Source organism: Staurois parvus, unplaced genomic scaffold, assembly GCF_062004578.1.
Source record: "Staurois parvus isolate SC_StPar_1 unplaced genomic scaffold, SC_StPar_1.0 ptg000155l, whole genome shotgun sequence".
In the NCBI taxonomy this organism is placed as follows: Eukaryota; Metazoa; Chordata; class Amphibia; order Anura; family Ranidae; genus Staurois; species Staurois parvus.
The window spans coordinates 27,900,299-27,918,714 of NW_028317951.1; the positions used below are offsets into that span (position 1 = coordinate 27,900,299).

Below are 18,416 nucleotides of genomic sequence, written 5' to 3' on the forward strand. Positions count from 1 at the left end.
TATCAGTGTATTTTTCTACATCTCTAAACTTCATTGTTTTGTGTTTGATTCTGGAGCCTTTCTGGGGAAGTATTACTAGTTCTATTAACAAAAATCTGTCGTTTGCGAATTAGAGCCACCTGTCCATCCTTAATTGTTTCTGTTATTTGTCACTTTAAAATGTATGTGCCCTAAACCTAGTTCTACATCCTGTCCTGCATATATTTCTGCTTTGGCTAATATTTTAATCTTACGCAGTTTGTTTTGTATTTTTAATTTGAAGCTAGTAAAACTTCCCCTCTTCTCAGTTCATCTCTGCTGTGCTCTTGCTTTTATCTCTTGGCTCTACATCTCTTCCTTTTTCCTCCTTTTCATGCTGTGCATGCCATCAGATAATGAAGCCTAACAGGCAACTGGTAAGAGTATCACTGAAAGATAAGAAGCAGTTTTCCATATTGTTGACTGTCACATTAACAGTTGGCACTCTTGCTGCTGAAAGGGATATTGTGCTAAAGAACTAGTGCTTACTGTGTTGCAGTTTGTTCCTTAAGAGACAAGGGTACTTCTTCATGGCTTTCCCTCTGAGACCTTCATATATAATATATTTCAAAGAAAGGACTGTTCTTGTTGCCCATGTCAGTGGGAATCTTTCATACTGAAACAGAACAATAAAAGGAAGAATATATTTTCCTTGACCATCAAAAGTTTTTCCTTCAGACATTTACACTGTAGGCCCAGTCTCTATGCTGTGGTTGGAGTACATCATTGGTACTAGTTGTGAGTGCTATGCTGTGACAGCTGAATAATTTTACTGTATTTTAAGTCTATGGAGTGCTCAACTGATACGTTTGAAATAGTGTAGATATGGTGAGCATATGCATGATTGTACAGCAGTTAGTTCATTGCTAACCATTGAACAAAGCATCACCAGCATGAAAATCTTTACATTTTTAGCCATCAAATTCCAGATCAGTAAAGTCCTAATATTGACATATAAAAGGTGCATAATAAAAGGTATAATGCCAAATTACATTTATACGGCACGTGCCACATTTGGATTTAAAAGTGCTTAATTAATATAATATTGGAGTGTTGTTGCTCCTGGGAGAACATTTTGGAACACTTTAGCATTACTTTTACTTCTTCATTACCTTGTCAGTTTATCCAGCAGCAAAGAGAATTCCTGATTTAACAATAGTCTTGTAGCTTGCCATCCATAATGGAGCCATTTCATGTAGCTCGCAGGTTTGTAGTTGGATAAGGATATTTAGAGCTCTGCAGACAGATGAACTGACGCTAATGTTTCACACTCATGTTGGCGGTAGGAGCATCATCCATTGGTGTGGTGTGTTTCCTAACTCATTGGCCCCAATGCATACGGACATCTAGAGGCTTCAAAGTTTTCTAGTGTAAAATCAGGTGTGCTTCCCTGCGCATGGGGAGCCACCGTGTGCCATACACTCCCAATATAAGTGAAAGGCTGTACCTGTGTAAAGGTTGATGGCTTCTGCTTCAGTTTTTACCCATGCATGCACATTTGAAGCATCTTTTCAAATGCGCCACTTTCCCGTTTGTGGAAATAAGTCATGCACACATCTGCAGCTATTCACATGTATGGATAACTTTATACACCATCTGCGGTTCTCCAACTGTTGGGAAAATGCTGTGGACTATAAAGCCTCTAGAGATGGTCAGAAGCTGTGGACATAATTCAAGAGATGCTCAGAAACTACGGTCATGCTGCAGGAAACTGTGAATATGCTATAGGAGTTGTTCGAGACAGTCAGACTACATGTTACATAAAACTGGTAGAAATCATTACTATAACAGGGTGCTATAATAGGGCAATAGGTAAACACAAATTAGTGTCTGCAGGGACCCCAAGGTCCACACCAAAAGTGCAAAAGGGCGGCAGGTTGAGCACCAGGTTTCTAGGCCATGTGCAGGAGGCCATATCAGGGAAACCTGCTGAATTGGCCTTGTTAGTGTGACACACTAGCCTGTACACAGACATCAGTATTTCTACATTCAATTTAGGCTGTACACGTGAAAGGCCAAGGTGAAGAAGGCCCCTTACCAAGCCAAACCTTGTTGATTTTGAGTCTTATAACCGGATTATTTCATTCCATGGTGTTTGAGAGTCCTTCATATTAGTGAGTTCTGCGGACTAAAAATAGTGAGCAGAGAAAATAAAACCTCATGCACTATTTTTGTTTTGGTACGCAGAGCAGGACTCTGGGGGAAAAAAAAAAACAACCCCAGTACAGGGTAAAAAAAATACACAATCAACATGGTACATCAAGTAACACTTCGAGTAACTGACCTGCAACAAGTATGCAGCAGGAATTCTGATTGCACTAAGACTTGCCACATGTTTGATCCAGGTCAGTGACTCAGAAGGCATTTAAACTAATGATGAGATGAGAACTAACATTTTCTGAAATGTCTACCTCACTGCTGTACTTCAGTAACTGGTAATTGCTTTCTTCCATGTATCTTCTGTAGGTCCTGGCACTTTGTATATTTAACAATCAAGTTCTTATGTGTTACAGCTGTATATGTCTTTATAAGTTGTAAAAATTTAAATTTGGTTTTATGCCTTTCCTTTAGATGTTTGGGAACTGGACATTTGGGACCTTGGTGTTTACAGTGATGGTTTTAACAGTTACCATGAAGGTAAGAATTTCTCACACTGTTGGCCTCATTTCTTGTATGGTCACGAAACTGCCTATCTACATGTTTTTGGTGTGTTTGCTACACCTCTGAACTTACGAGTGCTAGCAGAAGGGAAGTAGAGTGGCTGGCTACTGCAACCAACTAGGCTTTCATTGTTCTAGTACATGTTACATAATTCTTTTGACATAGGCAACCATACACTCTTCTCTGTTAGGGTTTCTAGGAAAGAGACCCCTTACCCTCAGCATATGCTAATACACCGTAAAGAGCTGGATTGCCCCCACTGTCCCTACAGGTCTAAATAAACATAGTAGAAACAAGCAAAAGAGTTATGAATAAAATTTGTGTTTTTACTACACCAAGCTCCGGAAACTGTGTGGTCTCTTTACTGCTATTCAATGTAAAGGAAATATCAGTCTGCTTATGCTCTTGCAAAGCACCATGTAGAACTACAATCTCCGGTCTGTTTCTACTACTCACCTGGTGACTTCCAGCCATCCGACCCCTATCAGCCACCAATTGCCTAGGTTTGTGAGAACTTCAGGTCTTGCCTCTCATTCTGGACCTACTTGCATCACTACCACATGGCCTGTTCACAGACATAGAAGGGACAGCATCACTGCTGTAAGTGACCGCAGCCCATTCTCCATTGATTCCAGGGGTGTCTATTCTGTTTCCTGTGAGGGCACTGTGGTCTGTAATCTGAATCCAATGACCCTAGGGTCTACATCATATTAGTCTTCCATAGCTCTATCTCTGACCTTCCTGAGGCTGGGTCATTGTGACTTATCTCTGATTTTCAGAGTCCCAATATTATCTATCTGAAGAAGCTGTTTTGGGGTGATCACATTCTCCTGCCATCCCCTTAGAGCAGCCATTCTCAACCAGGGTGCCTTTGAGGTTTCTTCAGGGGTGCCTTGACAAAATGTCTAAAAAATTGCCCAAAACTTGGATACAAGCCGCCTTTTAGTTGCACAAAGCCACAGGTTTTCATTGTGCACCATTACTACCTTCTAGCTGCTGGCGTCCTGACAACCAATGACATCATCAGTTGATAAGGAGGATGTCAGCTGCCTAAACAGCATCCTAGTTTGACCCTCACCTGCCCCTCTCCATCGGTGCTGAGGTCACATTAGCTGAGTGATGGAGAAAAACTGAGGGAGAAGAGAAACAATGGAATACTAGTCAGTACCAGTGTGCAAAAGTGTATTTGCTTTGGAAGAATAAATCACCTCTAATGTTGGGTGTCCAACATGTGTGGAGTTTGCTGCATTATAGAAAACTATTAGAATCGTTTTTCACATTTTAGAATGGTGTACCCTTTTAAAATTATAAACAGTCTTGAGGCACTCCATTTTAAAATGGGGTACCTCAAGACTGTCCATAATTTTAAAGGGTGCCTCTTGACTGTCCATAATTTTAAAGGGTACCTTGACAGATAAAGGTTGAGAAACACTGCCTTAGAGTTACAAGAGGTAATTTCAGCCATATTGATAGAATATGCATTATCTGCATATGGAGTTTCAGCCTGCTGTCCCCAGCTTTCATCAGTAGTTATATATATGGTGTCAAGAAAGTTGGGGTGGTAAAGTTATAATGAAATCATGAGTCACACCAAATGCCCAATAAAAGTCACTATGCAAATGGCTGCAGGACCTCTGTGGTGTATAAGATTATCACTTTGTGGTCTGAAAAAAGAACAAGGAGCTCCACCATCTAAGTGTAAATTTTATTTAAAAACAGTAAAGAGTTAAAATTGCACTCACATCGGTAAGTTGGTAAAAGCATATACCATCCTCTAGTGTCATCTTCAGAGCTGAGCCAGGTGGAGCAGAGCAACGGTGGGAAGTGGCTGGAGCATCTTATGCAGAGTTTGCCATGGAAGCACTGCTAAAAACAGTCAACCAATGCAGCAGGCAGCCAGCACAGGAGTCACCTCCGGGTGCCAGCGTGGAGCACACCACTTAACCAGGGACTTGAGCCAGAACAGAGATGCAGAGGAGAGATAGTGGGGGCTATGTGTTTTGGAGCAACTGGGACCGCCTCTTTCTCAAACCTTAATGAAATCTGTGCAATGTGATTATAAAAGGAGGGGAGAAGACTAGAAGGAGCATATGCAAATATCCTAAGCCAATTGTAAAGGACTAGAGCACATAACCAGCACACAAGCCTTTCTATTAAAAAAAAAAGTATGGAAATTGACATGTATAGCTCGTAAAATTACAGATGGATAATTGTAGACTACATATAATGAAAGAGATTGGTTAAACAGAAAAAAAAAATGAATTTATTTTAAATTAAAAAAGTCTCACTTGTGGGAAGTGAGGACTGCTTAAATGTAACTAATTTGACTGATATGTACAGGTGCATCTCAAAAAATGTAGAATATCATCAAAAAGTTAATTTATTTCAGTAAATCAATTCAAAAAGTGAAACTTCTATAGATTCATTACACACAAAGTGATATATTTCAAGCATTTTTGTTCTTTTAAATTTGATGATTATGGCTTATAGCTAGTGAAAACCCAAAATTCAGTATATCAGAAATTTAAAATATTACATAAGACCAATTAAAAAAAAAAAAGGATTTTTAATACAGAAATGTTGGCTTACTGAAAAGTATGTCCATGTACAGTATAGTATGTACTTAATACTTGGTCGGGGCTCCTTTTGCATGAATTACTGCATCAATGATGCGTGGCATGGAGGCGATCAACCTGTGACACTGTGAAGGTGTTATTGAAGCCCAGGTTGCTTTGATAGTGGCCTTCAGCTCTTCTGCATTGCTGTGTCTTGTGTCTCTCATCTTCCCCTCAGATTCTCAATGGGGCTAAGGTTAGGCAAGAGTGCTAGCCAATCAAGCACAGTGACACCATGATCATTAAACCAGGTATTGATACTTTTGGCAGTGTGGGCAGGTTCCAAGTCCTGCTGGAAAATGAAATCGCCATCTCCATAAAGCTGGTCAGCAGAGGGAAGCGTGAAGTGCGCTATAATTTCCTGGTAGAGGGCTGCGCGGACTTTGGACTTGATAAAACACAGTAAACCAACACCAGCAGATGACATGGCTCCCCAAATTATCACAGACTATGGAAACTTCACACTGGATCACATACAACTTGGATTCTGTGCCTCCCCACTCTTCCTCCAGACTCTCGGACCTTGATTTCCAAATGAAAATGCAAAACTTACTTTCATCTGAAAAGTGGACTTTGGACCACTGAGCAACACTTTTTCTCCTTAGCTCAGGTAAAACGCTTCTGATGTTGTCTCTGGTTCAGGAGTATCTGGTTCATCGTCCACTGCATGTCGTGCACCTCGTGGCAGACACCTCTCCACTGAGCCCATCAGACCTGCTTAAAAACTTTTTTTTTTGTGTGTTAAAGGTTCACCCCATTTTTTGACTCGAAGAGAGAGGATGCAAAATCTATATTGCTGTCCTCTCTGTTTTATCCTCTGTTACATGCTCTTATTTGCTGCTTTACAAGGCATACTGTTTTCTTATACCTCCTTGCAATTTACAATCACCAGGGGTGGTCATCTCTTCTTCCCTCCTAGGGAGTATTACAAAGCGTTTTCAAAACCCTGTACATGAACCTTTATCCACTTAACAATGCATATCCCATCATGCTCCTAATATCTCATCTATTCTAATTACTGCAGTAACCTCCTGGCTTGTCTCCTGTATACTTGTCAGTAAGCCTACTGCAAAAGCATGCTTGGTCTTCTACCTACCACTATGTCCTCTAATCCTGATGGTTCTTGCTTCCTATCTGTCTATGCTCCACACTTCAATGTAGTTTTCACATTGCTGAACTCACCAAACTTTGTAGTGCCATATCATTAGATCCTTTTTCAAACCCTGAGCATTCATATCCCTAGGGGCCTTGGAGACCTTTTATTCTTAAAAACCATAGACCCAAACACTGATGTGTGCTCACTCCCCCAGCTGTTAACACTCCACCTTTCTCATACTCCTCCCCTGACCCTGTACTGCTCGGGATAACCAGATCTGTTACTCATCTCATTATACTTACATTTCATACAGTTTGGCATTTTGTTGATCATTGACCCCATGTTTAGGAACATGCTGCCACTGGCACCCTTTGGTTGCATCTCCATAAGAATTTCCCAGTTCTGCTGGCTGACTCATTCTGGACAGAGACCAGTTTCTGCATTCAAGGTCACTAAAACTCTACTCCTCACTACACACAATAGTTAACTTTATTATTATTATACAGTATTTATAAAGCGCCAATGGTTTGCTCAGCGCTGTATATTACAAAGGGGGGCAGAACATGTGACAGAACAATACCAATACAATGCAAAACATGAGGGGATCGAGGGCCCTGCTCTTTCGAGCTTACAATCTAGGAGGGAGGGGATAGTGGTACAGGAGGAGATAGCTGTGGGGGATGGAGTGGTAGGAAGAGTGGAGGAGGTTAGCAGGGGGTGGGGTAGGCTTCCCTGAAGAGATGGGTTTTCAGGGTGCGCCTAAAGGAGAGGAGAGTAGGTGATAATCTGATGGGTTGGGGCAGGGAGTTCCAGAGGATGGGTGACACCCTGGAGAAGTCCTGGAGGCGGGCATGGGAGGAGGAGACCAGGGAACTAGAGAGAAGGAGGTCTTGTGAGGAGCGGAGTGTGCGTGCTGGGCGGTACTTGGATATTAGGTCAGTGATGTAGTACGGGGCAGTATGGTGGACAGCTTTGTACATCAGTGTTAGGATTTTGAATTTGATCCGTTGCGCAATCAGAAGCCAGTGGAGGGATTGGCAGAGGGGGGTGGCGGAGATGGAGCGGTTGGAAAGGTGAATGAGTTTGGCAGCCGTATTCAGGATCGACTGAAGCAGGGATAGCCAGCGACGAGGCAGGCCAATGAGGCGGGAGTTGCAGTAGTCGTGTCGTGATATGATGAGGGAGTGGATGAGCTGTTTAGTGGTTTCTGGGGTTAGGAACGTGCGTATTTTGGCGATGTTGCGGAGGTGGAGTCTGAGTTTGTTAAAGATTGGACTTGGGGCTGGCAGGATAGGTTGGAGTCCAGAATGACACCAAGTACTCTGGCCTGCGGGGCGGGTTTGATGGTGGCGTTGTTGGATGTGACGGGGAAGTCAATGGGGGGTGGTGTCCGGGCTGGGGGGAAGACAAGAAACTCGGTTTTGGAGAGGTTCAGTTTAAGGAAGTGGAGCGACATCCAGTCTGATATGTCGCTCAGTAGGTGTGTGATTCGGGCGGAGACCGAGGGGGTGAGGTGGGGGGTTGAGAGATATATTTGTGTGTCGTCGGCATAGAGATGGTAGTTGAAGCCGTGAGAGTGTATGAGTTGGCCAAGGAAGGAGGTGTAGATGGAGAAGAGAAGGGGCCCGAGGACAGAGCCTTGAGGGACCCCAACAGAGAGGGGGAGTGAGGGGGAGGTGGTAGCATTATAGGTAACGCTGAAAGAGCGTTGTGACAGGTAGGATGAGAGCCAGGAGAGAGCAGAATCTCTGAGGCCGAGGGAGTGTAGTTTTTTGAGGAGGAGGGGGTGATTGACTGTGTCGAAGGCCGCAGAGAGGTCAAGGAGTAGGAGCACTGAATAGTGGCCATTAGCTTTGGCGGTTAGCAGGTCGTTGGAGAGTTTAAGTAGGGCAGTTTCTGTGGAGTGTAGGGGACGGAAGCCGGACTGTAGGGGATCGAGGAGGTTGTTGTCGTTGAGGTGAGAGCTTAGGCGGGTGTAGACTAGGCGCTCGAGGAGTTTAGATGTAAATGGGAGCAGGGAGATGGGTCTGAGGTTGTTCGGGTCATTGGGGTCCAGGGAGGGCTTTTTAAGCATGGGGGTGATGTGTGCATGTTTCAGAGGGGAGGGGAAAGTGCCGGAGGAGAGGGAGAGATTAAAGATGTGGGTGAGGGAGCGTAGGATGGAGGGGGAGGGAGGTCGTAGGAGTTGTGAGGGGATAGGGTCGAGGGGGCAGGTGGTGAGGCGGGCATCAGAGAGGATCTTGGAGACTTCCTCGATGGTAGTAAGGTCAAAGGTGCGGAGTGTTGGGGGGGCTTCAGTATGAGGAATGTTCTTTATTACATGGACTCCCTTTTCTACCCAGGTCTCCCTGACATACAACCCTTAGACTCTGCCCCAAGTTTTAAAATGCCCTCTTACTCCATATCAGAGTCAAGGATCACCAAGTTGCCTTTTTTTACAAGCTGAGCAGTCCTGCTCTTGCCCCTTCTAAAAAATACAATCAGTATATTAAACCAGCTTACCTTCCTAGTACTGTTCCTATGTACTTGTTTCACTTCACATTTGGTCTGTAGGTGCCTCGGCACTTGCCTGTCCATCTCATCAGACATCTTCAGTTATGTGACTGTTCGACAGACTCTTGCCCAGACATCTCCCATCATCTCTACATCCCTGATATCTTCCAGTTAGGCACATCACAAACTCTAGGTTGAATGTCCCTCTTTTTTGGGGACAAATTGCTCCCTCCTTGCTCTGTATTCTATTATGTGAAGTAGTTCTCAGCTAGTGTGATTGGAAACCCTGTCCTAGAAAATGGTCCCATTCCTCATCCAACTACTTTCATCTTTTATTAGGAATCACTAAACGCCAGGCCCTCTTCACACTGCTTTTGCAAGGCGTTGCTCCTCTTCGTCACCTTCGTGACTTTCTATTTCCCTCTGGTGCCTTTTGCCCATGCAGAACCCCCCCCCCCCCTTGTGCTCAAGATTGTTACATCTAATCAGAACCTCTGTAAGAATGAAACCTTCTTTTTTCCATTAACCCTAACAGCTGTAGTTCTGATTTTGCTCACTCAGTGTTTATCCTTTTCGTACACTACATAGGAACAAATTATTCTGGAGCCTTGTACTTGTTTCCCTAGGACTCTTCCCATTGTCTTGTGTGGAAATGCCATTCTTCCTCCCTATGTCCTGCCTTAAAGTTATATCCGCAACTTACAATTCACCTTCTGGGTGGGTTCAGGACTGTCATCTGAAGATGCCTGCCATGTATATCCCTGGTCCCTCTATGGGATTCCTCCCTCTTCTACCTGGATGGGTGGTTATTTTGCCTTTCTTTCGGCACCCTCTACAGCATTTACCACTGGCCCTTCTCAAGTGTAGCAGGGTCAGTACCTGTACTTTTCGTGCTTCCAAAACCATTTTTTTGACAGCTGGCTATTTGAGCTCCTGCTGATCCCTGAATTGCCTCAAGGTGCTTCCACTGTCGAAACAAAAATTTGGACATACCTGTAAATTCCAAATCGTGGCATATTTTAAAAGACACAGTTTCCTCCTTTCTTCCTCTTTTGGTCTCCGTATTTGCTAAAAAAAACTGGAGCCTCACGGAGTGGGCAGTGTTATACAGGTACACTAGGGGTTGGTTCCCAGCAAAACTTTTTCCAGTGTCAAATCATCTGAAGGTAGCAGCATATAACCCATGGTCCAAGAATCAATTTCTGTGTCCTGTACTGCACTGCATTATATGGAATTTACAGGTACAGTATGTCCAAATGTATTTTTTTTCTCTAAATACCAAAAAAAACATTCATGTTCTTTGAGGGTTATATGTCCCACACCTCTATTATCTTGCGCTGGCCTAAAAATATATATATATTTTTTTTGTATGCCAGAAAGTGAGTACAAAAATAAAATGCTAGATTTAAAAAGTTATATTAATAATGCATAGAGTTGTATTTCTATAACACAAGCTGTTATAACTTAGTGGTTGTCAGAACTGTACCAGCCACAATGATTCTTGGTATAAAATAAAATATTGGTAAGCAACGAGAGTTAATCTCGCAAGCTAAATAAAAGAAAATAAAAAATAGTCACTTGTTGCTCACATACAAACATTAATTTAGATTGACTTTGAAGGCAAATCCACATTTGAAACTCCTTATGGCCCTCTTTATGCTAGCGGTTGTGGGGTGGCAGTAAAACAACACTGTTGAGTTGCAGATTTACTTCCCCTTAAGTGTTCCCCCTTTAGCTGCCACGTCAACAGAGGGGTGTATACATATGCTATGGCCATAATGCTTTGCATCATTACGTGGCATAAATGATCCCGGCTGTCACGTTCATGTGGGCAATACTGCCTGCTGGATGCGACCCATTCAAATGGGGTGAATGCACCCGGTTGCGGCATGCTATTACGGGGTTTAAGGCATTAGAGCATGTGGTGAGGAGGCGTTCTTATTCTACTATAAAGAATGCAGCAAGAGGTGTAGGAACACTCAATATTCCCAGGCTCATAGAACGAAGGCAGGACTTGTGACAGAGAATCTTGCTGGAGTATACAAGACACGTGAGATGGTAGGAGCTGACTCAACCCACCAGGCAACTATCACTATCAGTAAAATATCACTTTCCGCTAACTAATCCTTCAAATCCTGTTAGATGTAAGGCTGTGATTACTTGTATAACTCCAGTCATTTCTCATTTCTCTTTTTGAAGATTGAAATGTACTTTCAGTTGTATTCGTTATAGTTTGTAGCTCTATGCAGTAGCTTGTAAGAAGTAACCACTTTTGTTTCTTTTCCAGATGGCTCTAGAAACCCAGTTCTGGACATGGATGAATCATTTTGTCACCTGGGGTTCCATTGCATTTTATTTTATATTTTCCTTATTTTATGGTGGAATCATCTGGTAAGAGCAAACCTGTTCTGTAATTTTGGGTGTGAAGCCTTTTTACTATAACCCCAAATAAGGTCTTGGATTGAATTTTTTGGAAACCCAATTTATTAGAGACAACCTTTCTATTACATTTTATTTGATGTGTTTTTATGGGTGTTTCCCACTACCCTAGCAAGCTAATACCTGGGGTCGTAACCTTAAACACATCTGATCATATTTTTTCTAATGTACAAACTCCTACATATCATGTGTCTTTATTTTCATTATCTTGTTGGGTAGGGGCATTTGATTAAAAATACCATAAATTAAGAAAGAGTAAGACATGGCTATAGAAGAAATATTTACAAAACGAACAGCGTTACGTCTCCTGGCTCTATTCTTTGAGTTTTTCCTGGTCCTTTTATTAGTAAATGCTTTTGCATGCCTGAAAAATGATCTTTTTTGGATTTTAAGGTTCTGTGAATACAAGCCTAGCAGCAGAATTTTGGGCCATGTAAGGATTAGATTTTTTTTAATACAGTGTTTCTCTACCTTTTTTTCAATCAAGACACTCTTTAAAATTCTCCACAATCCCAAGGCACCCCATTCTAAAATGTAAAAAACTAAACTAATAGTTTTACATAATGCAGCAACATCCACATACGTAGGACACCAAACATTAGAGGTGATTTATTCTTGCAAAACAAACACACCTCTGCACACTGATACTGCACACTGATACTGATTAATATTCCAGTGCTTCCTTTCTCCCTCACATTCTCTCCCTTACTCAGCTAATGTGACCCCCGTGCTGACGGAGAGGGACAAACAAAGACGCCCAACCTCTTTATCAACCAATGGCATCATTGGTTGTTAGGTTGCCAGCGGTTAGAAGGTTGTAATAGTGCACAAGGAAAACCTGTGGGTTTGTGTAACTAAAAAGCAGGCTTGATCCATCAACTGGCTTGTAAACAATTTTTGAGAAGTTTTTAGGCATTTTGCCAAGGCACTCCTGAAAAAAACTGAAGGCACCCTGGTTGAAAAATGCTGGTTTAATATACTGATTGTATTTTTTAGAAGTGATGTACTAAGTGGGCAATTTGATCACTGAACAGTTGGTTCAGTGCCCAGTATTCACAGGAATGTTTTGCATCCATAAGATTAGCTCTCGTATGTTTTTCTTTGCTCTAAATACTATTCATTATTTAGGGCCATTTAGAACAGCACCCCGATTTTCAAAAATCAAAATGTATTTGACTTATTTTCCTGGGTCTTTTTTGACCTGCTAGTGACACTAGTGGGAAAAAAAAATTCCATCCCCTTACAGTGCCTTGAAAAAGTATTCATATCCCTTGAAATTTTCCACATTTTGTGATGTTACAAGCAAAAACGTAAATGTATTTTATTGGAATTTTATGTGATAGACCAAAACAAAGTGGCACGTAATTGTGAAGTGGAAGGAAAAGAACTGGTTTTCAAATTTTTAAAAATATCTGAAAAGTGTGGCGTGCATTTATATTCACCCCCTCCCTGAGTCAATACTTTGTAAAACCACGTTTTGCTCCAATTACAGCTGCAAGTATTTATTTTTTTATATTAATTTCTTTTATTAAATTTTATTTCAATACAGAAATCAACAATGTATCATTTATCAAAACACATACAATCCAAATAACTTCTTTACCCCTCCCTGTCCCAAGTAATTCTTTCCATTTCTTTCCTACCCTGTTTACCAGTCTAAGTCTAAAACCCTGTTTTCTCTCTTTACTTTACGACTGTCAATTTATTCAGTTTAATTCTCCAACTCTACTGCCGGGGCACCCATCACTTTGAGGTATTTTCCAGATGTCTTAAAATCATACCACCTACTCAATCCTTTCTAAATTATTCCATTTTATCGTCCTCTATATGGTATAGCTCCTCCATCTTATTTATATACTCAATCCTATCTATCCAGTTCCTCATTGTTGGAGGGTCCTGTGCCTGCCAAAATTTGGGGATTAGACCTTTTGCCGTGCTAATTAGAGGGCATAATATACTATTTTTATATTGTTTCACTGACATCTCCGATCTATAAAATAGGCACACCCACGGGTCTTTTTGAATAGTTATCCCCAAGATCTCCTGTATATATTGAATTATGTCTTGCCAAAACCCCTGTATTTTTGGACAATCCCACCAGATGTGTGCCATTGTCCCCCTAACCCCTCATCCCCTCCAACATAGTGGTGAAATTTCTACTCGTTTATGTGCCACACTCGGTGTAAAATACCATCTGGGTAAATATTTATAATTAATTTCAGCTGTGTTCATTTTCATCACCCCGTGCGTTAACTTAAACATTTTATTCTTCTGTTTCTCATTCATTTTTGTACCCAATTCTCTTTCCCATTTCTCTAAGAATAACGGAGGTTTAGATCCCATCCATTCTATAAGGATCTTCTATAACCTAGAGGTTACATGTTTATGTACTATCCTAGAACATTTTTTTTCAAATGGAAGCATGTCCTCCGGCATCCTCAGTGGTTGGGGGAGTGTTGAGACAAAATGTCCTAATTGGTAATATCTCATTTCACGTAATGTAAAAAATAAATCTTTTTTTGCTCTTTAACTCTTGAAAAGGGCATAACTTCCCCTTGTCTACTATGTCCCTTAACCGTACATTTCTATCTTTAAACTATTTCCCAGAAATTTTATCTTTCACTGGTGGAAAAAAAACTCTGTATGCACCAGGGGCATCAACAGTGAATTGTTCCAGCCCATTGACTTGTGAAACCCATCCCATATTCTCAAAACCTCCTGTGTCAGTGTGCTACTATTTTCATCTATATCCCAAAACTTTCGTAGGATCCAAATAATCCTCTCTAATAGTGTATTACTTAATATACCTTCCATTTTAGCCCAACTTTTCTCTTGCGAGTTGTGTGTCCAATCTACCACCTGTGATAACACCGACATATAATACTTCCTCATATTTGGCAGATTTAATCCTCCTTTCTCTTTTGTTGTTACATAAAACTTAATTCTTGGTTTCTTTTTAGCCCATATAAACCTCCGTATCAATTTTCTTCTTATCCTAAAAAAAGATCCTGGTAGATATATTGGGAGCATTTGAAATTTATACAGGATTTTTGGGACTATCACCATCTTAACCAGATTTATACACCCAATCCATGAGACCCGCCCCATTGACAGTCTTCTCAACTCATCTTTAATTTCATTTATTAATGGAATATAGTTGACTTGGTATAAGTTCTTTATTGAGGAGGTTAACTTTATTCCCAGGTAGCCTAATTCCCTCTCCCTCCATGTAAATGGAATGTCTTCTTGCAGGGTCTGCATCTCTACCTTTCAAAGGTTAATAGTTAAGATCTCAGATTTTGAAGGGTTTATTTTCAGGTTTGACAGCCCCCCGTATCGTTTTAATAAGCCCAATAAATTATGCAATGTCAGTCTAGGGTTCACAATGTAAAACAGCATATCATCTGCATACGCTGCCACCTTATGTTCTACTCCTCCTATCTTAGTTCCTGTAATATGCGTGCTCTTTCTTACCAAAGCCAAAAGTGGTTCCAGGGATAGGAAAAATAGCATCGGGGATAATGAACATCCCTGTCTAGTGCCATTATATATTTTAAAGGTCCTTGATAAGGACCCATTCACCTTGACTACTGCTGAAGGGCCGTTATAAAGCCCTTTTATCCACCTTACCTTTTTGGCCCCTATTCCTAATGCCTCTAGCGTATTTATCATAAATCCCCAATCTACCCTATTGAAAGCTTTTTTTGCGTCAATCGACAGTATAATTGTTGGCTGCTTTCCTTTTTTTGCTTTTTGTAAGAGGAGCAATGTTCTTAGACTATTGTCTCTCCCTTCCCTCCCTGGAATAAACCCCACTTTATCTAGATGTATCCACTCCAGCATCAGCTCTTTCATCCTGGTAGCTAGCACTTTCGCAAATAATTTTGTATCAATACTTAATAGTTATTTAGGTCTATAGCTGGCGCATTGTGAACTATCCTTCCCTTCTTTAAGGATAACTGTTATATATGCATGTAGTGATTCTTCTCTCATTTCCATCCCCTCACCTAACTCATTCATATATCTACAGAGTCTAGGGACCAATAACTCTTTACATCTCTTATAATAACCCACCGTATATCCATTAGGACCTGGGCTCTTTCCTCCTTCCATACTCTTCAGGGCCGCTCTAATTTCATCCTGGGAAATTACTTGTTCTAAGGCTACTAATTTATCTTCTAATATTCTTGGTAGGTGTGCCGCCTTTAAAAATTATTTTCTTTTCCTTCTCTTTTCTTCCTCTATTATTTTCTGATTTGTAGGGTTCACCTTGTAAAGCCTACTACAAAACGTTTGGAACGTATTAGCGATACCAGTGGTGGAGTATACCAATTTACTGTTATCTTTAATTTTTTCTATATAATTTTTTGATTTCTTATCCTTCAATATTTTCATCAGATATTTTCCTGGTCTATTCCCCCACTGGTATCTTTCCTTTGATACTCTGTTAAAGACTTTCCTTGTTTCCTGTTCCAATAGATCTTTCAGTTCTTCTCTTTTAAGGGTAATCTTCTGATGTAAATCTATATCCTGCTTTTTTTTAATGTACCTGTTCTAATTTCTATAACACTTCCCTTACCCCCTTTATTTTCCTGTGATGATCGTGGTATCAGACCCCAGCCCTTCTCACCAAACTCGTGACTGAAGGACTAGCCAATCTAAGACTACGCTGTCACGTGCATAACAATGCCACGCCCAGCTGCACCCTGCACAAAGATTTTCCAGCTAATGGACCACAGCCTGTGTGCCGGCAGCCTGGGAGCGATTGTTACTGGGTCAGGTTAATTACGCAATTAACCCTTCATACTGCCACCACCTCCTTTTTGTACAGAGAAAGAGGAAACTCAGCAATATCAACAATAACACTATGATGTTTGCATAAGCGTCGGTATGCCACTGTCCCCACAGGCATAGATATACCGAAGTTTAAAACACACACACAGTAGCGCTCTTCAGAGGCAGGGATTCTTAGTTTGTATTAAAGAGCTTTAGAAACAGTTCAACACTTTCAGAAAGTAAGATTTATTTCTAAAAGGTCAAAAGGGTGCAATAAAAATATTTACAGAAAAGATGTAGCCAATATATATATAAATATACAGAGAGCAATAACACAGCAAAGAGATGACAGGAATTTAGGGAGGTAAAGTACTTGCCAAACATCCTGGTTTAAGCGGATCAGGTTTCATGAGCCAAAAGGATGCCTTATCTCCCAAAGTTATTTCCGATGTTAAAAGGGAGAATCTTCAACTTTACTCAACTCAGCTTAGCTTAGCTTTTCTAGGAACTCAGCAGGGTGTCTCCCTGAAGCAGAGAACCAATCGCCTCATTTGGGGAGGGAGTTGGAGGCGGGAAGCTCAGGCTCTGACCAAAGCCCTCAGAAATTATACTTTGGTCAATAACTTTTCCTAGGTACATGTAACATTCCACCCACGGTAGATTAATACGCAGAATCGTCTGCTGAACATCTACATATGAAATGTCATACCTGCTGGGATGGTTAAGGAGATATTATTTTCTGTCTCTCCTGTTGATCTCAGGGGATGTAATCTCTCAAACGATTTGTATTAAAGTGAGCCATCCGAATATGTGCTCCATGTTTGTGTAAGTCTTTCATAATCCAAGATATGTAATCATAGGGGAAAATGGATGTTGAATGTGGTGTCTGGTTTACTATTTATCTGGAATGTCTTTGAGCTCAGTGAAGGACTTGGTTTATGGCTTTACGATTGAGAAGTTAGCAGACATCTAGGCCCCAGCTTGGTTGGACGTTTATAGCCCTGGAGCTCTCCCACTGGGGCCTGTTGCCTTTTTAACACAGACCACATTCCTGAGGGGGGGGGGGGATTGGAGGAGGAAGCCTGATTTGGGAGTAGACATGATACAAGATGGAAGTTCCTTTAGCAAATTGGAGGTTCACATCCATCCCTGTGTTTGATTGCTACAGTTCTGTCTCCTTTTTTTTTTCCCTTTTTTTTGTCCCTACAGCTATCAAGATTCCCCTCATATAGAGGCTTTATGTGCCTCCCATATACAGTTGTAGCCACCGATATTTCCTCAGTTTCATTCAGAGCAAAAAATTGCTCAATCTCTTCCCTTAATCTTTTCTCTATTTCGGGATCTTGTATAAGTGTCTCATTTAATCTTCACATATCCCTCTTATTCTACTCACCTCCTAACCGTAGTCTCGCCGTGACAGGATCATGATCCGAGATAGATATAACCTCTATGTCAGATTTAATCAGGGATTCCAATTGTCTGTGCTGTATTAATATATAGTCCAATTGTGAATCCGATCTGTGCACAGAAGAGAAGAAGGTAAAATCTCTTGCTGTAAGATGTTTCACTCTCTATTTGTCTATTAGTTGATTTTGGTGTAACCTCTTTTTCAACATTCCTAATTTTTTACCTCCCTCTCTGTACGCACTCGAAGATTCATCCATCCATGGATCCAAACAAAGATTTAAAATATCCTGCCACGATCAGACTACCCCTCTTAAAATTCATAATTTTCCCAAGCACTTCTTGAAGAAATACTTCTGGATTTTTGTTTGGGAAATAAATATTAACCAACGTGTATTTTTGTCTTTGCATTTTCCCTCTTAAGCCTAGATACCGAGCTTCTGAATCTACCAGTTTCTCCTCAACCTCAAAACCCATATTTTGTTGAAAATCCAATTGCAATTCTTTTAGCCCTCCTATTGCTGAATCCGCATAATGCCAGGTTGGATAGTTGCCCGAATATAGCTTTACATTGGTATCATAACATAGGTATGTCATCTATAGAATGTTGATGTACTTCCCTCAGTATCTTATGTCTTTTAGTCGGAGAATTTAAACCTTTCATATTATAGGTCATAAAATTAATCAAACTCATGTCTGTTTACTATTTTGTTTCCCCTCTACATTTTCATTTCCAGGTAGGAGGACATAGGCTATTCAAATCATGGACATCTACCCTATCGCACCCCACACCTCACCACTTCCCACACCTCGTCCCCCTTTCCATCCAATACCCAACTTGCTCTTAAGAACCCTCTAGCCTATATATTGCCCTGGAATCTGACGCGGGATTCCCCTACTAGTGATTCCTATTT

The 18,416-nt window shown here is 41.1% G+C and overlaps 1 protein-coding gene across 6 annotated transcripts in view; it reads left to right on the plus strand.

Annotated features, from left to right (window-relative positions):
• Positions 1-18,416, plus strand: part of ATP11B (ATPase phospholipid transporting 11B (putative)) — a 218,702-nt gene that overhangs the window by 164,779 nt on the left and 35,507 nt on the right. For all 6 annotated transcript variants that reach the window (XM_089675574.1, XM_089675572.1, XM_089675573.1 and 3 more), the window contains exons 26-27: positions 2,590-2,655; positions 11,171-11,274. In XM_089675574.1, coding sequence (XP_089531700.1) covers positions 2,590-2,655; positions 11,171-11,274 — 170 coding nt within the window. The remainder of the gene's footprint in view (positions 1-2,589; positions 2,656-11,170; positions 11,275-18,416) is intronic.